A 24,899-nucleotide genomic window follows, 5' to 3' on the forward strand; every position below is an offset into this window, starting at 1 on the left:
GGGTTCATTTTAGTTTAAAGAAAACAACAATTCATACAATTTAGATTAAACAAACTAGTGAAAACATAGAGGAATATCTTCTATTAAATGTCTGCCTAACCCTTTCACCTAAATCTTACGCAATGAACCTTTAATATAAGTTTAATGACTCCATTTCTAGAATTTTATAACTCACAAATGCTGTCTGTTCCACACCTGACTAAATTAGCTCTGCAGCGGAGGCACATGGAGAAGATGGGGTTACAACAAGTTTGTTGTTTTGATCTTGCACTAACATAACCCTGCAGCCACATAGGAAACGCACAACCACACACACTCCTACTCACACACACACACACAGAAAACAAGAGGATATTCCTGGCATGTTTCTCTTTGACAGCGATCTCCTGTGTGTTGATGGCCTTATTGATGCTGACAGCCTGTGAAAAGGAGAAGAGAGAGGAGAGAAGAGGTGAACAAATGAGAGAAACCGTGAACACAAATCAGCAGCCAGCTTTTTTGATCGATTACAGAAAAAACGTTCACGTATTAAGTGTTCCATTTGAATACAGACAGGCACGCATGCACAGACGCTCACACACACACACACACGTGCACACCGCGTAGAACCACCTGGGGAATGAGAAGCAGCAGATTTTATGTAAAGGGTGATTAACCCATTTTTCTGCAGAGTTGGTATTCAAGGCCGCGCCTGAGAGGCCTGAGCTGCTTTTTAGGAGCTCGACAGCCTCAGAGGCAAACAGCTGTCTGAGACGTGTGTGCCATCACATCTCTCTTTACATGTCCCACCTGCACAATACAGCCACCAATTCAAATGAGAGAGGAAGAGGAAAAGACAATGATACAGTCATGGAAAAAAGGTAAATGATCAGAGCTCAGGGTTAGGGTTTCGTTATGTGTTGTGGTTTTGTCTGGTGAGTTCCCCTATTTCTTACCACAAGGTGATTTTCATGTGGCTATTTTTAGTTAAATAAGTAGTTAAGTCTTATGAAAGGTAAATGGTCTAATAGACCAATCAAATGCTTTGAACTGTGAGTCACATTCAAACACATGGGGATTCAGTGTCTCGTCTTTACCTCCTGAGTCATAGCGGTAAACTTTAGCTCATTTATCTTGAGATCTGTAAACATACTCTGATGTGTAAAAGCACTGGAGATTAAGGGCTCATTAAAGATCTGGATGTATCCTCTGGGGACAACCAGTCTTTACCTATCCAGCACATGTTAGGACGGCTGCATTATGAAATACTTTTAATAATTAATTTCCAGATTTGCATTGTTTCACATATCAAGCCAATTCAGATGTTTTTTCTGTAACAGCTGGCTGACAAATCATATCACACCAGAGGGAAATCACAGCATGATTATCATGATTATCACACACCTCTAAACTCAGAAACTGAGCCTGAAACACCAAACTTAAAATGATAACAACACTTAAAAACAAACACACATTTTCTCTTATATTTTCCTGCACGGTTTCATGAACTGTGAGCGTGAGGTCAGCAGAGGACGGGAGGCCTGTTTCTTAATCTCACTTCCCACAGATGTCCCGAGTCGGCTCCTCCTCTTCCAGTATGTGAGCTGTCAGGACTGGAAGTTCACCGTCAGGAGGAGGAGAAAGAGGAGGAAGAGGAAGAAGAGAAGGAACGGAGGGAGGAGGCAACAGAGTCTGCTAAAATTATAAGTAAAGGCAACATCCGCGGTGTCCTTAGAGCAAACAAACTAATAGGCTACACCGTGTCCCAGACTATGTTGAAGCCGAACATGTAGGAAAGTCCCTCGAGAATAAAAGCTTTAAGCTCAAAGCAAATATGGGATTAAATAGAAACAATTGACCAAGTTTTGTCTTTATAAAAACAACATCTAACTTAAGAGAGAAATTCAGTTGAGTTAATTCACTAGAGCTGAGGGAGTGTGAGGAGCAGGAGGAATGTGGAGCTGGCTGCTGTTTCCACATCTCAGACTCTGAAGTCCCTATTGTCAAACCCATCTGTGCTCACGCGTGTAACGCTGCCGAACACGAGGAGGAGACGCCACAACGTGTCGTAAAAGATGGAGGCAGGCCGAGCCGCCGTGCCTGAGATTTAACTGGCACAGAATTGGCTACACACATGTTTGGGAGCTACGAGTCCAGCACCTGTCCTGTTGGATCAGCTGCACAACCTGAGCCGTGAGTTTGTGTGTGTGTGTGCGTCAGTACTGTAAAGGTCAAACACAGCGGGGTTCACACTGTTCTGTCCTCACTCACTGTGCAGCAGTGAACTGAAATGAGTCTTTTTCCTCTGACCGAGAGCAGAAAGCAAAAGGTCCCCGGGTTAAAATCTGAGCATCTGCTTTCCAAGAAGTTATTTCCTCCCCGTGAATAAACTTGGCTCTGGGCTCGTCAGCACAAATCACAAGTGAGTGGACTGATAATTGGACCCGGTTTTCATTCCCGGGGAAATTCCTGTCGGGCCTCTGCAGTACTCCCTGCAGTCTTATCTCTACATGAACACTGTTGCAGTGCAGGATTCATTGAAAAGGAAAAGAATGTGTGTAGATGTTGACCTCAGTTTGAAATTCATTGTGAAAACACAAATCTCTTGCCAAGCTCAATAATCATAAAATCAAGATCATCACTGAGCTAATGACTGTATTTAAAACAGCCTGTATACAAAATAAACAGAAGGATGTTCTGATTATTCCAGAGGACTTTTGAACAGCTGGGAGACAGAGAGAGATATTCACTTTACCTTTTATTATTTAATGTGCACTTTCTGTATTTCTTTCCTTTACAACACAATTTCATTAATTGTATCATTACATTGACTTCCATAACATTTTAGTTTAGGCTGTGATTTTAGATATATGATGTTTAAATAAACCAAATAAACTGAATATCTTATTGTTAAATCTCACTTAAAGTTATTTTTTTCATTTATAGTTGTTTAGAAGAAATGTTTCTACATTTATCATGATGTATTTTGCACAAAAATGTGAGTTCAATCTTTTCATCATTTTAGCTCCATTTCCATTGGTAGCACATACAACTACAGTTCGAGTCTCTCAGTAAAAGTATTACGTAGCTTTACTGAAATAATTGTTTTCCTCTGAACTTTGAGATAATTTCTAAATTCTAAATCAACCTCAGTAATCATTTTTACAGTCTGTTCACATCTGGAGGAAGTGACTTTTGTGTCACTTCCTGTCACTGTCCTATTTGTTAATGTGTCGTAACAAGAAATGCTGACATTATCTCATGTTGTCATCGGTACAAGGGTCACAGGAGTTAAAATATCGCAAGGATTAAACATTTTGAATTTTAGTATCGACTGGTGCCAGACGTTAATTAAAAAAAAAAAATTACTTTATCATGTTTGTGTCTTACGTCCACACAACTGAAGAGATGATTGAGAAATGCCCAGTGTGACTGGTTCCCACATGAGGATGACCCAGTTAGGCCACAGTGAGACTTTGTACTTTGTGTTTGGGTTGAATAAGAGCTGCCAGCTGCCGAGCACTGGCATTAACTGAGGTGACTCGCTGGCATCAACAACCCATTAGCTTCTTGTAGTGCGGCCATGCCACACCAGCCGACGAAGTGAAATGAAGTTGAATCAGAGCTGAGAAGTGAGTGATGATGGAGATAAAAAGTAGAGGTAAGACTCCTCCTTAGACCTTTGCTCCGTTTACCCTTCCCTCTTTTTAAGCTACTCAGTAATCATAAATAACCAATCAATACTGACCAACACAAAACTCCTCTTTGTATCTTGGTATTTACAGAAACATCTTTTTCCACCCCCTGCAGCTTTGCTTTTGAACAGAGTGTTATTGATAGCGTTGAAAGCATGTTAAGTCAGGCCTGGCAAGCCCCAATCGGCCGCTCTGTGGAAAGGGGAGCATTGATATGCTGATCGTAGCCTGGCTGTGTCCACTGAAGGGCCGGCGTCGGGCACAGGGAGAGAAGAAGCATCGTCTGCCTGCTAAGTGAGACAGCCTTCACCCACCGGCTCACTTACATGGACAACAGTGTTCTGATATTGACGCAATTGAGACAATAGTCCGGATAAGACACTGACATGTAAACCTTCTGATCATCTTAACCCAAATAAGGTCATTCTCAGAATAAGCCATAATCAAATTACTACCAGTGGAGTATTATGCCCTTAGTCACATCATGAAAACATGTTTGCATAGGTATACCTCATATTGGCCTTTTAACGTCTTTTTGGAGTTCTCGCAGACATCGATATATACAGCAGTTCCCAACTACTTGATGACCCATGTCTTGGGTTCAAGTATAAAAAATATGAGAAAATAATGAGGATTTGAAACTTTTGCTAAACTAGAAAGAAAACACCCTAAAGGATGGAAGGTAGTATGGCAGTGTTGCACATTAATTATCAACTGTGTCAGCCCGCTGTATTTAAATTTTGTCCTGCCACAGTTTCATCAAGAACCAAAAGAGATCTCTAACTTGGTTTGTGCACTGTGCAGCTCTTCTTCTTGCTCGCTCTTGCCACCGCATACTCAAACTATAACGAGCATAAAATCATAAGCATGGTTCTGCTATGGTCCGTAACATTTTTGCCATCCAGGCGGAAAGTCAAAACTCATTCTTATTCAGAAGAAGGTCATTAGTCAGATTACTTGTGTCCATGTAAACCAAGTCAGTGACTCCCGTGACCGATTTGTGGGATGGGAATCACATGCCTTGGCAATATCATGTTAGTCCTAAAGATACACGCATGTCATTGCATCATGGTCGCTCCATGACAGGAGGAGAGCTAAGAAAGAGCTTCTGGATAGAAACGCTGTTTGACAGTGGAAAACCTCCGAACCAGAGCGACATGAAAGAGGGTGAGAGTGAATTCAGAAACACTTGTTCTCCCTGGATTGAAATATTCTCGTGGTTAAAGAGACGGAGGAGGTATCCTTGTGTGACCCTAATGATTTAGTGCCGGAGTGGAGTGATCAATCAAATCTATGGTAGATCTAAGTTACAGTTCTAGGATTATCTGACCCAAGTCATTTTAGGAAAGAACACAATAGACAATAGATCTTTTTTTCTTACTGGTTATTATCTGAAAAAGTCTGGGACACAACTGGAATTTAAACCAGTAACCTTCTGGTAAAGAGCTAACCATTGTTATCATTATGCCATCTCATGCCATATCCAATACATTCATTATCTGATGTGGCTGTCCATCTTGCACTTTAAGATTGTTAAGTGTGCTGGTAATTGCACCTCACACACCTATCGGGCTCCATCCCTGAATAGAATAATCAAAACCAAGAACCTTTCACAGTTTGCCTTGAGATTTTAGTTGAACTCAACAGTGATTCCGTTGCCCAAATGGGGGGGGGGGGGCAACAGGGCTACTGCTCAGACTTGTCGATCCACCGTGCTGTACGAAGGGTGGAGTAAACAGCGAGAGGATGGAGGGAGGAATGAAAACAGGAAACATGTCTGTTTGTGAATGCAGCAGCACTGTAATGCTGAGGTGCAGCAGTGGAAGCCTGGTCATTGTGGCTGAAGCACTGCGGGTGGAGGCAGTGTTGGTGCTGTTGTTGGTGGTGGTGGGGTGGGTAGAGACACTCAGTCAGGCTTCCTGTCTTGGCACACCCTGCACTGGCCATTTCCTGCCTGTTGAAAAATGCCCAGCTCCAACACCCGCCCCTCTTCATCTAAAAACCTTGCTCAGTCAACCCAGACAATCAGTCAGGCCAAGCTCCTCATTCTTTCATAGCTCTCCTATTTCCTGCCAGATGCTTCCAGGTGTCCTTTAAGAAAAACTATGCTTCAAAACAACTTATGCTGTATTCTCCCAAGCTCTGTCCATCAATTCTGAAAAAAAAATTACTCGACAGAGACCTGGGAAAAATAGTAAGATTTATATGCATGGAGTATTGTTATTGAAACAAAAGATTATCCAAACTAGTGTTTGGATGCAAAACTAAAAGTTCATTCACTCTTGTTAGCTCCGACAAGGAGTTTGTTTGTCTGTGTGTTTGCAGGATTTCGGCAAAAACACTGCAATGATTTTCTTGAAACTTGGTGGAGGGGTGAAGAATGAGCCTTTTGGAGTGGTTATGATTAAGTAGGCAGATCTAATAACTATATTTCACTTTCTTTAACATTGCGAAATCGGGCGTTTGCCTTAGCGGAGGGAGGCGTTGTCTGAGTACCATTGTGGTTCACTATGCATCTTATTATCTGACTATTATCTGCATTTCCACTGAACAAGGCAAATTGTTTCCATATAGCAATTATTCAAATGTCTGTAAGTCCAATATTCACACTTTGAGCTCTGTTTGGCCTCTACCATCTCCTGAGGGATAGATCTGGCGCGCTAGCTGTTGATTGGTGAACTCGTTGACGAGGTACTCTACAGTGACTTTGTAACAGCAGCAAAGCTACAGCGAGTAAAACCAAAACAATGGGATGAAAAGATACTATACTGCTCCACTGAGCTGTGGTGGAGTTACACCGAAAATGTAAAATTATGGGATTATTGTTTCCCGCAATGTATTTCCCCAACTAGTTAGCAAATATGCTAACTAATAATATAATAATATGTTTCACAAACTCAAAATACATTTGAAAATAAAACAACTCCCCTGATGGTTCAATATGTACAACCAAAAATTGACTTTTCCAGAGAGCGTTTAAAACAAATAAGCACCCTCCCTCACAACATGATACAACAGCATGAAAGGACATGAATGCTTCTTTTTTTTTTTTTATCAGATTATAAATTGAAAGACATTTTGAGCCCTAACATTTTCCAAAGTAACTCCACCCAAATCAAAAGGTCACTCCTGTGCAAAGAGGACTGTGTGTTGCTTGTTTAAGGAGCTTTTGCATCTGACACGAACATCCGCTCTCACAGACCAGTCACTCCACAGCTCTTGACAACGAGCCTGACTGGAAAAGATGGTCTTTTTTTAGAACTATTTTAGGCTATTTTTCCTGTGTAATTCAATGCACTCCAAAGGGAAAGACCCGAGTGGGAGAGCGAAAATTACAAACTCAAAAAGGTCGCGTTATGGAGGCTTCACCGGAGGGAACTGAGGCAGTCTGCATATTGTTCTGAACAGAATATGCATTGCAATTGATGATAATTCTGCTCATACGTGATGGTGAGACAGCATTCATAACTGTAATAATAATCAACAGCCTGAAAGCCGATGGTCTAGAATTATTTTCCAGTGACATTCAAGCCTCTCAGTCTGTAACCTGCTGCTTGTCTTCTGAATAACAGGGCATTTGGTGAAGCAGATAGACTCAGCGGGATGACACTGTCTCTGAAGGGCCCATTAAAACACGGAGGTTCAGGATATTTTGAGTGATTGATCTCAAAGCACTCAGCTTCTGTTCTTCCTGTGGGAAGAGGTGGAGGGCAACAGCTGGTTGAAGACACACACACACAAAAAAACACACACACACACACCTCTCCTAAAAAGTGTCCTTACTGCAGCCTTATGTGAAGGAGCCTCGGCTTCCTGTATGATCTGGGATGTCATGATCATGCATTATAAAAGCTACAGCCTCTTCTCTCATTACTCCACAACACACACATGCACACACACACACACACACACTAACAAACACACCACACAAAATCACAGTGTGTGTGTGGGTCTGTGTGTGTTCTCCTGAAGGATATAATGATGGATAATGTAAAGAAAACTCCAAACACTCTTTACTTCTTAACGTCACAGAAGCAAAACTTGTGAAGTGCTGTGAGATTTATGGAATCTGTGAAACAACCTTGTCTTTATTGATCCACATCTGTACAAATAGCACTAATAGTAAATGACTAGGATAATAATTTCCTTTATAATGCACTTTAGTTCAAAGTTCCAACTAACGTTATTTTCCGTTTCAGTTAGATTACTCAGAAATGTGATGTGAAATTTCTTAAGTGGCTGAATTGAATTTTCTAATCAAAAACCGTCCAAAAAGAGGATTACGGAAAACCAACAAATATTCAACTTGAACCCATTGGCCATATTTCGTGCTGGAAAGTCCCTCAAGTAAAACATTGACGTGTACTGCCTGTTCGATTTTCGTTTAGAGGGGTGGCACTAGTGTTGCCAGATGCATCACATGCAATCTCATAAAGTATTTGAAGATCCATCAGATTAATGAAGCGAGGGGGAATAAAACGGACAAACTGCAGCAGCAAACTTTTGAAACCGCGTTCACACAACACAATAAATTAAGCAAGAACCATAACCGACAAACTTGTTGAGTTTATTGTTGCATATTCCTTGATTTATTTATTTATGGTCTATTTCAATCATAACTGTCAAACTAGATAATAAAAGATGTTGTATTTCATTATCTGTATTAGTTTTACAAGAGAGTTTAAGCTGAGCCAGACCATAAAACAAGGAACGCAGCCATCACTTCTATACAGGGGTAATAACACACAGCTAGAATACATAATGTACGTGATTAATTTTTTTAATGTACTGGTATCAGATCGGTAAGCGGCCTGATGAATGGTATCAGAACATCTCTAGTAGCTTCTGTTTTTCTGCCTGTTAATAACACTGTAAACCTGTAGAAAATGGGCCATAAAAATAAAGTTTATAATCAAGTTATTTTATGCATCAATAACTTTTGTGCAGTGTGGGAAAATAGAGTTTCCTAGCGAAGAGTCTTCCGAGCTTTGTTTTCATACCACTCTGCCTCACTCCGTTCCAAAACAGCCAAAACATGGTGACAGACGGCTCAACCACGGAGAGCAGCCTTGAGGAGATCTGCTGAATCTACAACGCCGAAAGATTTCCCACTAACACCAAGAAGTTTGAAATAACCTTTTCAGCAGTGCAAATGAATGACGACCCACTGGAGGACAGGTTCCATCCCTGTACACCTCGGCCTACGCTTGCACGGCCCAGCTGACCTCATGTGGGCAGCTGAGTTGTACTTCACAGACCACAGAGGGATTTTTGTCCGGTTTCACTAACAAAACTGTGCATCTGGTGACTCTTCTTCACACCATCTATGTGACCTGCATCTTATATTTCCTCCATAAATGTCTCCGAACATCCCTTTGCTGGGGATCTTTGGAGGAAGAAAAAAAGGGGGGCTCTGGAGTGTGCTTTCATGTCACCCATACACCCTCCCCCACACCTACACAAGGGCTAAAACTACACCCATCCATCCATGTTGGCAGTGAAAGGCCGGTCTTGTGGCTTTGGCTTGTGTGCACCTGCTGCAGTGCACGCTGGACACTTCAGCCAGTCTGTTAGACAACAACGCATCATTCAGGGCACTCCGAGTCACAGGAGAAATCAATATTTAACATTTAAATGTGTTCAAATAACATTGTTGAATAGTTTGTATTGATCTGCTTGTGATGCAGACTTGTGTCTCTTTAATGTGTGTAACCCAGGTGGGACTGGGCAATAAACACTGTAAATAATAATGATCCCAATTTAACTTTCATCAATAGCAATTTCACAAATTCCCAATATAAATCAATATACAGTTTATATATTGTACAAGAACAGTGCAGAGAAATAACACATGATTGTTCTACTTCAGATTAGTAAAATGTTTTGCAGTTTATCAAGCGTTTCTCCTTCTCTGCTCATAAAGACAATCCAGTTTAAAGAAGAGTTTAAACCCACAACCTTCACCCAGAAGCAAAACTAATATTACGGTACTGTGGCCACTTTAAGGGAAAGAAAAAGCTTGAGACTTCTACTTTATTCTTGTAAAACTGCAACTTCACTGTGACTTCACAACCATGACTGTGTTTAGGACTGAACTGCTTGGCCAGAAACTTAAATGTTGCAATATTACAAGAATAAACCCACTGATGGTCACACATTGAGACGCCGTGCCTTTCGGTTTGTCCTCCACTGACATCAATACAACCTATTTTTGACATTCATGGCACATTTAACCTGCTGAACTTTATCCACCAACCTGCAGCAAGACACTCAGCCAAAAAGACAGAAAGCTGTGGCCAACAGAGAAAAAACATCTCAGACATTTTCTACTGTCCTGCTTACTATGAACTGTGTTATGCTCTGTTTTGTAAGATGAAAACAATACTGATCTTGTATATATTGAAGATGTGCAACGACTGACTTGGCTGTTTATGTATGAAACATATAAATTAGCCAAATATCTGGAGAAAGCCTAGAGGAGAAGAGAAAAACAGCTCTTTATAATGCTAAGATATTTATTTTATACTGGTTTATGAATCTACTCCTTTCCCTTTATCTTTTTTCACATGTTTTGCTGTACATGTCTGTAGGTTAGGGATGTCTGGTAATCCCAAGAAGGATGGGCCAAAAGCATGGAGAAGTTTTTAATGCTACTGGTTTCATCTTTTACTTAATGGTAACATTTAAGTCTGGACCGGCAGAAGCTGAGATGTTTGGAAGGGAAGACGTCGACACACAGCCGCCTCTGGATCGGGTATTTTTGGTCACAACAGAGATTTCACTGATTTGTTTGGCCTCTATCACCGGATGGTACTTAACGGCATTTGCCTCGGCTACCGTTGTAGAACGCAACATAGATAATCAATTAGAAGTGTTGCCGACCCTTTCTGCCCCTTGACCCCTCTTTGCTAACAGCTGTTATGTAGTCAAATTCTGCATTTTACAATAATACAAGTTATTGGTCAAGGCAAGGCACATGCCAGGTGTACGGGAGTGGTCCCGGGATGTGTCTTTTCAGGCATGTTAGTATGGATGGGGATTAAAGGATTGAAAAAACTTTTTTTAAACGGAAACGCTGCCGTATGGATGTAGCCTTAAATCTGCACCTTACTGAACCAGGAATCACATGGATATTGAATTGGCCCCTGCTGTAGAGAAACCTTTGATCACTGAATCTTCCACTAAATGAAAGAGGATCTTAAACCTTCAGTGGGACCCCCCCCTCCACCACCACCATTTAAGGCTCCTGAACCCGGTTTACAAAGCAGGCAGGAGAGGATGTCCGCTCAGCCCTTCTTCTCCCCAACAACAAATAAAACCTTCAACTTCTCTGTGGCTGCACACAACAAGTCTCTGCTTGCATCGAACACAACTTTCATGTGTCCGCACAAACTGTGTGCGTGTGTGCGCGCAACTGGAGCTCCTGGACACCACCCCCACCTCCAAACACACATGCAGTCCCTCGATGTGTGCGTGTGCGTGTTATTTTTGTAATAATGTTGAGCACTTACAATCTTACTGAGATCCATGATGGTCCTCGCAGCAGCAGCAGCAGCGGTGAGGGGATCCTCGCAGCCCGCAGAGGCCAGGAGAGGAGCTCCGCTGGTTTGATCCTGAACGCGCAGTAATTAGAAACGGGAAAGCGATTGAAGCAACAAATGCATTCGGGAGGAGGAGGAGGGGAAGAGGAGGAGGAGGAGGGGGTGGAGGGGCCGTTAGCTCAACATGTGTCCTGATTTGGTATTAAAATGCCGCTGCCCTCTCCTTCCTTCTTTCCTTCCGCGTCCCTGCTCCTTTCTCTGCCGGCCCTGCACGCTCCCTGCTCGGCGAAGACTCCCAGCATCCGACCGCCGAGGAGCTGCGGCTCCGTGAGGGAGAAAACAGAGCGAGAACTGCCGCTGATCGAGCCGCTAAAGCCCGCTCCTCTCCCCGCTGCTCCGCTTTACAAACCAGCTCCGCTCACGTGTATATGTATCAGGCTGAAGCCGAGGCAGGCGACACCTTTATTTTGCAAATAGCCCGCTCTCCTGGTAGACAATAGTAGCATGGAGAGAGTGGGACGGCTCAAAGCCGGGGGTTCCAAAGCTGGGGTCCGGGGACCGCCGGGGGTCCTGAGAGGGGAGGGGAGGTGAAGGTAGGCGGGTCCAGGGAATCAGCAAACAGATGAATTTCCACTGATGCTCTACTCTCTACTGCTCTACTGGAGTTAGCCCAGATCTAAAGCTGACACCAAGCTATATTTTCTTACATAGTTTTCAATTAAATAAAAGCAAAACTAATCAATTGCCAACTCAATAATCCTAAAACATATGGATGGTTCTCAGTGCAGTACATACCTCCACCAATGCCCAACAATCCCCTCATTCATTACATTACATGTCATTTAGCTGACGCTTTTGTCCAAAGCGACTTACATTTTTAGTACACTCAACATTTATGAGGGGCCATTAGGGGTTCAGTATCTTGCCAAGGACACTTCGGCACACAGATGGGGAAGAGTGGGGATTGAACCGGCAACCTTCATGTTGGAAAACCTTCATGTTGGAGAACGCCCGCTCTACCCCCTTGGCCACACCGCCCCATTCATCATGTCTTAGTCCTTTATGTTTTTCTTCCCAGTTGTATTGTGTTAAAAACTAAGATATTTAAATGTTGTGGCAAATATGTGGTCATCCGCCATGGTCCAACAGTCCCCTGATGAAAACACATTTAGATTCACCAGAGTCTGATTTTTATTTGGATTTGCAACAGACTTACTGCAGACAAACAAACAAAAACAACAACCTTGATTAAGTTACCAACATTTTTTGGAAAATGTCCAGGGTAAGTGATATATTAAAATCTCATGTTTCGGCAATATTTGGCAGCTCTTGCTTAAAAATGTTGACAGAAAATATTGGATCCTCTTCATCCTCAAAGTTTGGTGAGGATGAAGAGAATCTATCAAATAATCTGCAAACGAACTACCATACACAGGTGAAAATGTACTTTTCGTGGTGACAAAACCGGAAAAAAGAAAGAAATCTGAAATGTTCTATGAAAAGCTGTGAACTCATCTTCCTCTCAATCTTGCTCAGTGTGTTTGCCCCCAAAGTATCAGAACCAACACCACAAATACAACACACAGGCAGTACAAATGTTACCATAACCACAAGTGGCTATTTTTTTGAAAAACCACACACACTGTTTGAGCAGAGTAGCTGTGGTCTTATAAAACACATGTGGAGAAAGTTCCACAAAAAATGGGGAGAAAAGCTCACCAGGAGAGCAATTCTAGGTAAGTGATGCCCCCCTCTGGTTTCTCTGAGACCGTCAACAACAGTGTGGGTGTGTGTGTGTGTGTGTGTGTGTGTGTGTGTGTGTGTGTGTGTGTGTGTGTGTGTGTGCGCATGTGTGTGTGTCAGAACTTATGTTGCAGTCAGTTGGACCTTAACAGTTGTTTTATATAATGTGTTTATTATAGCAACAATTTGGTTGATTATGTGTGAACATGCCAGAAGTATTAATGTGAATTATCCATTTTAATACATTAACATGATACAAATGATCAATAGATGATTTAGTCAAGGTATATACGTATAGCTTGATAATAAATGATCATGTTTATCATGTAAAAGTGTTTTAACAGATAATAATGCTTTGTTTGCCATGTAGATTTTTGAGAAACAGAAAGACAAAAATAACCTTGTTTAAATTCAAACAATTGTTTTTTTTTCTGTTTAAAGGATATCAGCTGACGAACCGAGGCCGGGACACAATAACCAATATGCTACACATTACACCATCGGGGCTACATGTTATACCTCCGAGCTGCTCAGCATAAACAGTCTGTCTCCAGACAATGCCGGCTCTTTTCCAACAAGTCTCTTCACTTCCTGGTACGGCGTGGGCCCTTCTCCGAGAGCAGCCTCACAGAGCATTGCTCACATACAGAAGTCCCACTCTGTCTTTCACTCAACCACTCTGGAACTCTGATATATTTGTGATAAAAGTATAAATGTCTAACAATTCCTTCGTAGGAAACAACTGTTGCTCAGACAGGTGAAAATGCTGATAGGTGATTACACAGACGACCTGGTACATGGTGCAAAGTGCAACTGTTAAGTGATCTCATTGTACTTCTGTGTCATCTCCTCTGTACCTTTAAGGTGAGGAAATGATGCAATAGGTGAGTGTAACCTGGACAGATAGTGCCTGAGACAAAGGTGAAGTTTGATCGTCACAAACTGTGCCATGTTGACGTCACGTATTCTTTATGCGTTTGGATGTTTAAACCATAGGCTGTATATAAAGATGGACAAAATGACCAGAAGTGAAGGCAATGCTCCTTGATCGCCACTTGATGCAGTATAGGTCATAAATTCTACCTCCTCAGTGTAAGTTGCCGGGACTCGGACCAAAGTTAAAAAGTAAATGTACTCCCAGATGGTTTCAGTCATTTCCGGTAGTTTTTATCACACTGAAGTTTGTTTAAAAGTTAATTTTGGAAAGTTGGGTTTAACTTTTTGGGGAATGACAGAGAAGGTCTCAAACGCTAAAAAACTCTTTTAGATTCTAAAATTTCAGGGCCACGAACACCTAGCACTACTGTTATAAAAAAGGATGATGCTGTGTTTGTGCAATTGCACTTTTCAGAACTTCAAAAAAGGAGATGATGACAGTGATTGGTAGAAATGAGCTTTGAATAACTTCCATGAAGCTGTTCAGGTGAAATATGGTCTGTGTTGAGCAAACCCTCAGGTTAAAGTCCTTTGCGTTAAAGTCCTGAGTTTACGACGTGTAATTTTTCTAGCATGACTTAACGTCTTCTACTTGAGAGATCAATCTCCAACGCTACGAGGATGTGGTGTAGTGTGTATTATGATGAGTGGTGGAAGAGGGCGGGAAACAACAGGTCCCTGATCAACCGTGGGTGAAAAACTCAAATATAGACAGGCTCTTCATACGTCAAAAAGAAAGAAAACATACATCTTCATCATCTGTATACTGTGGTATCCCATAACAAATTTACTTGTGATGATTTTAAGTTGAGTTTCATTCTATCCGAAGATAGGAGGCTGAATTTTTTTTGTCACTTTTAATAGCAATAAATTAGCTTTTATATGAATTTTGACATGTTAACAACAACCCATGCATGGTCGGCCCTAATGCTGGCCAATAATTCATGAATCACTATTGTTGTGTATCATCTTTCAGTGGAATGATACAGGTCAAAGTACAGGTATTGCAATTTAGTAGGTTAGACATTATTTAAGTGTGAGACTCCTCATGTGGAAGCAGGCTGATCTGCGTACCACCAGCCTTACACTAATGATGCAGGCTTCAGACTGACTTTTGACCTCTGACAAAAAAAAGATATCACCCCATCTCTGTCTCTCTCTTTCCGCTTTACTGTGCTGTAAAACACAGAAGAGAGGTCCAAAGCAATCTGTAAATCAGAGCCATTGTTAACGCCGCCACAAACTCATTGCCGGACTTTGTTCCACTTACTGACCTGTCACTCACGTCCAGATCTTTTATTCTCTGGCCAGTCGGGGCAATGAGGCCACAAACCGCCGCCTGCTGTTTCTGCTGCCTCAGTGCTTTTGATGGTCGTGCTTCCATGCCTGCATGCTTGTCTGTGTGTGTGCTGCATGTATGCGGATATCCCTCCATAACTTCCCCAGCATTTAAAATTGCAGGAAGTTCAAAGACGGCTCAAGGAAGACTGGAGACAATGGGTGTGGGAAGGGGAGAACGACCAGGAGCAGATAAAGTTAAAGGATAAAAGAGAGGCAGAGGGAAAGGCTTGTCTCCATCTGCACTACTGAGTCTTGTTGTGTCCGAGGGCCACGGCCACGCTCCTCCCCTGAATTCCACAGCTGCCAGGGCACCACACAGCACTAAACCAGGGTAATGGAGGACGAGGGGTGTCCATCAGATACTAACACCACTGACTCATAACCAGGGGTGCTTGGGCCAAGGGAGGATTTGGAAGAGTTTCAAAACTTTATCAGGCAACTAGGGGCAACTGAAACGGATAATTCCAAATAGATAAAGTACTAATATAGTAAAAGGGGTGTGATAACTCTGAAACCAAAACAAACTGTGATTCCAAAGTCCAAAAAGTTTGTCCACTGTTACACAGTAAGGTTGATATTGTAGTAAGGTTCATGCTGTAGATAACAATTATCTAATACTTAGTCAGATGCTACAACTATAAACTGTCTGCTCTACCATAAGGCATCCCTGTTGTCACACTTTGCAAAGTTTGGTCAACAGCCAAACTTTGTATAAAAACATGAATGACACGTCTCCATTTCCTCTCACTAACCAGAAATGAATCCAAGATTTCCTGGTAATAAATGCTGCCATCTTGCACATGTGATGCCAGAGGGGGCAGAGGCGGTAACGAGGTCCCACAGACACACATACTCAATCATGACAATTCACCCTATTTTTATCACGTCAAATAACAAATTAAAACTAAACTTAGCAGATATATTGATAGGTATGTCGATATATCCCATCCTCTAACTGAGATTGTGCATAATTTATGACAAATTCGTCTGTCAGCCACCAGGGGGCCAACAAGGCGCTTTGTCCTCACTGATACAAACGTGAGTGACCTCCGTTTAAAGGAAACAAGGAGGAGGAGGGGGGCAGGCAGTCTAATTTTAAGGCTTTAATTATGTAACATACAAAGCAGTGTCACTCTCTGGCTCACACGCCTCCATCTCCCTGTGGGGGAACTGGTGCCCCAAAAGTTTTCTATAAGCACTAATTATGGTTCCTATTGGCCCAGAGATTACTACCTACACCAGCTCTCAAATGAAAAGGCTCTTCTGGCCCCGGACAGCTCAGAGGCTGTTTTGCCATCGAGGAGCGAGTTGGCATCTCCGACATATTGGAGCCTTGAGATAAAGATTATAAAATACACATAATACATGAAGAGTTCAGCACTGACTTGTTATTTGCTTGTTGGTTTTCTCAAAGCTATTGTGAACACAATAGAGGAGCAACACATGCCATGGTGATCCCCGCTAAACTCTAAATGAAAGAGTCAGCTGCTATTATGAGGCTAAACATGTCATTAAAAGCAGCTCTGTGTGCTGTGCGGCTGCCTGGTTCATTCTTTTTATAAACCAGTGTGGACACTATGTCACAGAGGGTTTTGAACACACCCTGGTTGTTTACCCAACTCAACACAGAGATAGGCCAGCACTTCCCAGAATCACTGTTTGACGCAACTGTGACTTTAGAGTAGACGCTGGTGTCTGCATTGCACACTGTGACGAAGAATACTAGATCAGGGTTCATGTTGAATGTAGGAAGGATGAGAAAGACTGTATGTAGACTACAGTGCAAAGCCAGTTTCAAACTTTCATTTTCCCGCTCACGTATGAAGAACGCAGCAGGAGATGGTCCGTATCGGGGTTGTTGTGTCTGGGTCAGGGTATGCAGGAGGCGAGACATGACATATAAACTCTGCCAGTTCATTCCTCTTGTGTTGTTCTTTCACGTAACTAAGTAGACAAGTATCCCAAGGGAAATACATAAGGGGGTCCGCTGCGCTGCACAATATATTCCATCATGCAGGGATTCCTTGGCTGTGAACGGATTGAGCTAAAAAGACAGGCGATGACCAGAAAATTAAGACAAACACAGAAGTATATGCCGACAGACAGTCGTTTTTTTTCCGTAGAGGAGGTGAAAGCCACTAACCCAGCAGATTTAGGATCAGATGAGATTATCTCTCACTGATCCCTGTAAAGTAGACGGCAGATTCATGATTCCTTGCAGCGTCTGCCACAATTCTGTCAAAAATCAACCCCCAAGAAAAATCAGTGATTTAAAGACTCAGGAGAAAACCTACGATTACACGATTACAGAAGAGAAATTGGCACCATCAGTGTCAGGGGAACATGAATGTGTCATGCTGACGTCTCCAGTCATGTTGGAACGCTGATATCGAACTTCAAATCAAAGTCGGGCTTGTTGTGTCTTGCATGAATATCCCCCCCCCCCCTACTGTAACGTGAGTTGTTGGCTCAGTTTAAAAGACCTGAGATAATTTAGACTTAGACTTAAAAAAAATCAGATGTGGGCCAAATTCCTCCTTTTTTTTTTTTACTTCAACTGCCACAGCACATGATCTGAGAACTGCATGCAAAGACATGTCATGGGAAGGAGCTATCACCATGTGATACGTTGTTTTCCTGGGGACCATTTTTAACACGACACACTTATATGTAAGTTCCCTGACAGTGACCTAGTGACCAAGCTTGGCCTGGGACATATTAAGAACATGCATGTGTCTTTCTCTCTCTCTCCCTCCCTCTGTAATCCATGCTGCTACTGTCCCGGATGCATGGGAGAGGTCTCCACGGATGCATGGGTGAGGGGACTGTATGAGACCACGTATGAAAGTTGCCAAAACCTGATGTGTGCTTTTAGGGGCTGTGCTGTTGACCCCCACCATCCAGTTTAACAGCCGCTGTAAAGGGAGAAGCATGTTGCAGCAATGTCGAGGCAGTTTGACTGCCTGGATTCATCTGACCTACTTTCTCACCCCCCCCCTCCCCTGCATGTGCATAGTCTACAGTGGGGAGGGGAGGAGGCTCGGACCACCAGGCAGGGCAGGAAGCAGCAGGCTCCACAGCCATAACAGCAGCCTACATACATATGTTCAAGTGGGAGAAGTCAGACTGGAGCTCCACGCAGTATTCAGTATTCACCAGCAGCCATAAATGCACATATAAGAATCATATCCTCATCTGCTCTGCTTTCAAATAAAGTACCTCAATGCCAATATCTCATTAAACCATCATCTTCATCATCACCATCCTCATCCTGACTGACTTGGGGCCTGACAGCAGACACTGACAGGGAGCTCCAGCATGCCTCCCTGTCTGGATTTAAACTGCACAAATAACCCAACAACACCGTTATCTCAACTCAAAGGGCCATTGACCTACATTTCAACAGCTCTTTTGTTGTGCACTGGACTCATTTGGTGTCTGCTGATCGCACACACACACACACACACACACACACACACACACACACACACAAACACAGAAACTCACACAAATACACAAACACATGAGAGAGAAAGTCACTCAGAAATAACCCACAATCTGGAACAAGCCAAGCACAACACAGCCAGATTAAAGCGTCAAACCTGGAAATCAAAGTACATAAAACACGCACAAACACACACGCACACGTGTAGAGATTGTGTAAATCTCACAATGCACTGTTTAGTTTTAGGAGCTGGCAGCAAACAGCTCTGACATCATCCTCCTCAGCAGGACCCTCTTCGTGCCCACGCTTTCTCCCATGACCATACTACTGATTATTATAATGATGTCCCTCTCTGGATCCATACCTGCCCCCTCTCGAAGCTCTCCTTCTCCATCTCCAGGCTGTTCGCCCCCCCGGTCCGTCGGATCACTTTGGGGATGGCGTTGGGGACTTGCTGCATGGAGCTCTTCACTCGATCCATTGTCGTCTGAGGCGGAGAAACACGCCACAGCGAGAGAGAAGCAGAGGAGGGAGGACGACCTCTAACGCAGGCTGTAAAAGAGCAATAATGAAACTAAAGGCGCGCTGGAGGATCTATGGCGGGCAACAGTCCATGCTGAGCTGGACCCTTCGCCCTGATCACTGGCTCGTTCGGCCTCTCCGTCCGACACCCAGTCACTGACAGCAGCAGCCTGAGCGGCACCAGCGTAAAGTCGGGCAAACTTACCGGAAACACTGGCTCACGCTTTCACAATAAAACCCATTACTTGTGCAGTGTCTGTTTGTAATGTGCTGTTTGTTTGATTTGTGAGAGAATTCCTTCGGCTGTCGCTTTTTGTTATTGTTTTGTGTGCTGAATGTTGTGTGCTGAGCTTTTTACAAACCCGCGGTGCAGAGTGATCAAAGCAAATGTCGATTCTATCCTACCTGGTTTATCTGCAATGACGATTTTACCTGCTGTCGACAGGTATCGACAAAATGGTCAGACCCAAGTGCTACAGAGCGCTCATAAACTGTTTATTAAATGTTTACTCACTTCCCTGAGCCATTAACAATAAACATCCCAAGAGTGAAGTGGATGAGATGGATGGTTCTCAAGGTAAGTGTTCAGAGTACAAACAGACAGATGATTGGGGTTAGTTGGTAGATGTGAACAATTTGTTGTTTTTGTTTTAAAGACTTGAAAGCAACTTTCTTTCAACAATATTTACAAACTACAGTATATTCTTATTGAGGCTTTTCCCCCCTTCGTCTTCACTTCATTATTGTTGTTCTTGTGGATGATGATGTGTTGAAGTCTAGTTGCCTATTGTGGTGTGTCTTTCTGTTGGTCACTATTAGCTCTGTAGTCATAATCAGGCTTACCTATTAGTAATTAACTCTCAAACACAACGGAAATGTCATAGTTCCCTTTTTTTTCTTGACGTTGCGAGTTTTAACTTGAATATTACAGGAAATTGTTGTTTTGATCAAACAACTTTATTAGCAATATAATTTGTACAAATTTGTAACACGGGGGAAATACAGAACTCACAGTATTTGTATATTAACACATTTTCTAAACCAATGATGCATTCCTGCACAAAACACACAACCTCTATTAGAAGCTTTTCATTCATAACGTTCCTCAGAGGATATGACTTAGGTCCCTGTTCAGCTCTATACTCAGGATGAAGACTGCCACTGATACCTGGGTATTTCTCCAGGCCTCCTCCTGCTAGCAGCCATTGGCTGCCTACTCCTGCAGGATCCACCCACCAACATCAGTACTGTGTCATGAATTAGATTTTCAGAAGTAGATCAAAAGTCTCATCATATCTTTGTCAAATCTTGTGTTACATGTTGTGTAATACTTCTCAAGACTGTCAACGAATATTTAGCTGGGCCTGGTGATTCAGACATGTTCAATCTCACAAAATTTTTACATTTTTTCAGAACAGTTGCTGTATATGAAATAGCAGAGGCATTTTGAAACACAAAAAGATGAAAATATGGAGATGCATAATTTTGTTTACGTTGAAATTATGCTTGTTATTAGAAAGCATAATTTAATATGCTGTTATATCTAGAAACCACTTTATGCACAGTATTCCGTGTTCCCAACAAACCCTAACATTACCATTCATTGACAACAGAGTAGTAAATACCATCAGCTCTGTGGAAGGTGAAGAATGAACAGGCTCTCAAAACCAAGTACAGACTGCATGCTTCAAGTCTGCCCTCTGCTGTTCATTCATGGAACCATAAATGAAATCTAGTGTACAAAGTGTTACCTTAGTAAATGCAGTGGCACATAAACTATATTAGCAGAGAAAAGACTGGTCTGGGACTTAAGAAAATGCCAATGATTTTATTTCTGTATCCTTGCAGTGAATGAATTTCATCCTTCAGTATTTTAAGTATTCCCCAATTGACTTTTGATTACGTTAATGAATGAAACAATCATGTTTGTATGAATACCCTTCTGATGCACAAATTGGGTCATAAATTACCGATATTCATTACTTGTGTAATTATTTAATGCATGAGTGTTTCTTTGGTATATATTTTTTTAAATAAATGTGTTTATTATTAAAAATTCTAAGTATTCATCAAATATCTTGTTTTTGATACCACAAATCATAATTTCCCTTTTTCTTTTCTTTCTTTATAAACACACCTGAATTTTGTGTTTCTACATCACTTTTACACACATGGATAAAATATAACCCATACAGTATGTATTCATTGATTCTGAGTCTGAAATCTCTGATGGTGAGGACCTAGACCTAAACTCCTGTAGAAACAGGATCAAGCTGGAGTTGTGGGTGTGTTTTAGAATCCAGCTCTCCTAACTGAAGAAGGATCCTTGGATGACATAGAAGGCTCATCGTCCATCTCATGAAGAGGCTATAAAAAGCTACAAAAAATAATGCAAAGAACGAATATTAATTCGGGTCATTATTTTACCCATGATGTGCTTTAGAAAGGGTTTGCATAGCTTGTGTATCAAGGGGTTAATGCTGGGCTCTGATAATCGGTGAGTATTTTGTTGGCGACTGCAATGCAATCCTCATTTTCACGCTGTTCAGTAGGTGGCGCTATGACCCTGAGTTAATTTTGACATATGGGACTGTTCAGGCCGTATAAATGAATACATGATAGAAAGATAAATACACTCCACATTGTTAAAGTAAATACAGTGTTTGAGATAATGAATGAATAATTCAAGTTAAGTGAATAGATACATAATACAAAATAAATAGACCTCACACCTCATTGTTACAGTAAAGTACAGTATGAGCACACTGAGGAGGGAAAAAAAGAGATTAAGAAATCTCGCGAGATTCTCGCCGTAACGAAGCACTGGGGCTTGGTCTTGAAGTTTTTCAGATGCATCTGTAGATGAATCATAACAGCGTCAAGATGTCGGGACGATCAGGCCGTGCCGAGACCCGGAGCCGCGCTAAGGACGACATCAAGAAGGTGCTGGCCGCCATCGAGAAAGTGCGCAAATGGTACGTACGCTGCGCGGAGGGCAACATGGAGGGAAATGTGTGATCAGACCGCGGACTGTTATCTGCTGCGTGAGCTCAACTAACTTCAGTCGCAAAAGTTCCATGATGGACGGCACTTTCGACCAATCGGTGCCCGCGGTTGACAGAGGAGGCGGGGCTAGCAGAGTTTCCCCCCCTCTCTCCGACGAGAGCTGTCAATATGGCTACAGCCCCACATGCTTCTCGCCGTGGTGCAGCCTGCTGTCACCCCTCATCGAAGCAGCACACACTCACACACGCAGACACACACACCTTCTAACGTTGTTTTCACACGGGAGCTATAAGAGAGCACGATGGGAGATGTGATCAGCTGTCGTGTGTGTGCGTGCGTGTATGTGCATGTGTGCGCGCACAGAGCCGGTACATGTCAGTTGCAGATTAATGCTAGTAAAGCAGATAAGGTGGTGTTAGAGCTAAACCCAGCTGCTCTCTAAAATCAGTCCAACTCATGCTAATTCCAGGGAGAAGAAATGGGTAACGGTCGGAGACACGTCCTTACGCATATTCAAGTGGGTTCCAGTGACGGAAACCAAGCAGGTGAGGGCCTGAAAAAAAAAATTGTGAAGCACAAATCACATCTCAGTCGCTGTTCAGAAATGTCAGACTTGTAAAGATGTGTTTTAGCCCCGGTCTCATTTGAGCTGTGTCTGTTGTCAGATATATCGCACCAAATCCACAGGTGGAGAGGTGGGGAGGGGACTGAAAGACGTGGTCCTGGAAAACACAAACTCCTTACTGGATTTTACCGGTGAGGATTGAGGTTGGTTGTGATAAAACGCCATAGCCCTTGCATGTGTACTGACAACGACGTAACGGTGTTGTGTCTCCAGATGAAAACAGCAACCAGAGCTTTCTGTCGGACGTGTACCAGCCCAAGATGGACAACAGCAGCAGCACCTCCAGCTCGCAGCAGGTCAGCCCCCCACACACGTCCAGCCTCCGAGCTGAGGACTCCCAGCCACCAATGCTGGGCCAGGAGAGTGTGGACGGTATGTAGACAGCTCATCCCAGCATCCCTTCTTAGACTTGGGTGTTAACCCCTGTTTTTTTGCAGTACTGCCTCCATGTCAAAGCGTCAATGAGGATATAATCTTTGTGACTGCAGAGCCGGTTCACCCAGGACAGGAGTTGGCTGACGGGCCTCCTACTCTCACCAAGGAGGACCTTCTTTCATCGGGGGCTGTCAGACGGAGCAACCAAGAGAGACAGGTCCACTTTCTGAAAAAGGGTTCAAGGCAGACCGAAACATTCTCCATCATTTCACAGTTGTGTGATGAAAAGCTGATGTTCAGGCGAATTATTGAACTAACCTGTTTAATGTGTTTCCTTTTTATTGAACAGGAGGAGCGGGATGATTCAGGGGCACCTCCTTTAAAGAAGATCTGCACAGGAGAAAACACTGTTCTCAGATAGCTCATTCATTACTCCTTTTCTCCAAGTGGACACAAAGTCTTTGTGCAGACCTGTCGTCAGTTGTTGTCAGATACGTGTTCAAAATTATTCAGAAGTTCTCTTGACTTATTTTACCCAAATTTTATTCATTTCTTTTCGGCATATTACTAAAAGTTATTTACTGCAGAGTCTTTGCATACTTTTAAACAACGTTAAAGTTTTGCTTTGTTAAGCTGCTTTCTGAAGGAATGGAGAGGATTTTCAAACTTTGAATGTCTGGAAAAAGACTTTCCCTCATTTACTCTTTATGCAGTTGACCGTTATTTTTGCATGTTTCTGTATCTTATTGCATTAGTTTTCTTTTGGAGATTTATATGCCATTTTGGTAATATTTCAAATGCGTAGCTTTACGCAGATGGATGTTTAGATGTGCCATTATTATATTAAACATGATGTCCTTTTGAAAACAGCTCCTCTTTTGGCTTATCACTTGCAAGAATAAAAGCTTTTTTGAAATATTTATATTATAATTTGCCGATGTTTATAACTGAAGGTGTTTTGTAAACCATAATAAATGCTACTTTCAATGTCAATTCATTGATGCTGCATTGGTTAGAATTTATTCACTGTAAAATGTTGAGGAAATCACTATATATACAGTATATAATGAAGGAAGGCCCAGGTAACCTTGTGTGTAGTCAAGTTACAGATGAAGCATTGACAGTGTGTTTGGAAATCACACAGAAAGATGGATCAATGAGGCAAAGCAGGAGCTACAGGCCTGTGAAATTAGGACAGTTTTTTAGACTTGGATGAACACTGACTTCATACATTAGTTTTTGCTGAGGTCTATAAGCCAATAAAACTTCCTCCATGTCCGGTGAAAACAGGCCTTGATTTAAACTAAACTCAAGCAGCTCCATCAGCCCAAGGTTCAAAGGTTTAAAGTCCGTCTTCTGACAGACTCCTGAAGTTCGCGGATGACACCACCCTCATTGGGCTCATCTCTGATGGGGACGAGTCCGCCTACAGGTAGGAGATTGACCATCTGGTGACCTGGTGTGACCAAAACAACCTGGAGCTCAACACGCTGCAAACAGAGGAGATGGTTGTGGACTTCAGAATGAACTCAGCCCCACCCACCCCCATCACCCTGAGATCACCATCATCTCCCAGGACCTCAAATGGGAGCTGAACATCAGCTCCATCACCAAAAGAGGGCAACAGAGGATGTTCTTCCTGCGGCAGCTGAAGAAATTCAACCTGCCAGGGTCAATGATGGTGCACTTCT

General features: G+C 42.5%; 2 protein-coding genes across 4 annotated transcripts in view; one reads left to right on the forward strand and one right to left on the reverse strand.

The window, feature by feature from the left end:
* hip1 (huntingtin interacting protein 1) overlaps positions 1 to 19,372 on the reverse strand; it is a 44,050-nt gene extending 24,678 nt beyond the window's left edge. The window contains exons 1-2 of one of the 2 annotated variants that reach the window (XM_062385225.1): positions 19,045 to 19,372; positions 356 to 419 (exon numbers count right to left, since the gene is read on the reverse strand). In XM_062385225.1, coding sequence (XP_062241209.1) covers positions 356 to 419; positions 19,045 to 19,161 — 181 coding nt within the window. In that variant the 5' untranslated portion in view covers positions 19,162 to 19,372. Of the gene's footprint in view, positions 1 to 355; positions 420 to 11,185; positions 11,746 to 19,044 lie in introns of those variants that run through there. The other variant, XM_062385226.1, reaches the window with a different exon arrangement.
* A 2,624-nt stretch (positions 19,373 to 21,996) lies between these two features.
* Positions 21,997 to 24,209, forward strand: bcl7bb (BAF chromatin remodeling complex subunit BCL7B b). 2 transcript variants are annotated; one of them, XM_062385227.1, is made up of 6 exons: positions 21,997 to 22,177; positions 22,678 to 22,753; positions 22,874 to 22,964; positions 23,047 to 23,205; positions 23,271 to 23,425; positions 23,558 to 24,209. In XM_062385227.1, exons 1-6 carry the CDS (start codon positions 22,065 to 22,067, stop codon positions 23,627 to 23,629), a joined length of 666 nt encoding a protein of 221 aa, XP_062241211.1. In that variant the 5' UTR covers positions 21,997 to 22,064; the 3' UTR covers positions 23,630 to 24,209. The 2 variants fall into 2 exon arrangements, with proteins under 2 accessions (XP_062241211.1, XP_062241212.1); XM_062385228.1 differs by having other exon boundaries at positions 22,002 to 22,177; positions 23,322 to 23,425.
* Positions 24,210 to 24,899: the final 690 nt, after the last annotated feature.

This window comes from Platichthys flesus, chromosome 4 (genome assembly GCF_949316205.1).
Source record: "Platichthys flesus chromosome 4, fPlaFle2.1, whole genome shotgun sequence".
NCBI classification, from domain to species: domain Eukaryota; kingdom Metazoa; phylum Chordata; class Actinopteri; order Pleuronectiformes; family Pleuronectidae; genus Platichthys; species Platichthys flesus.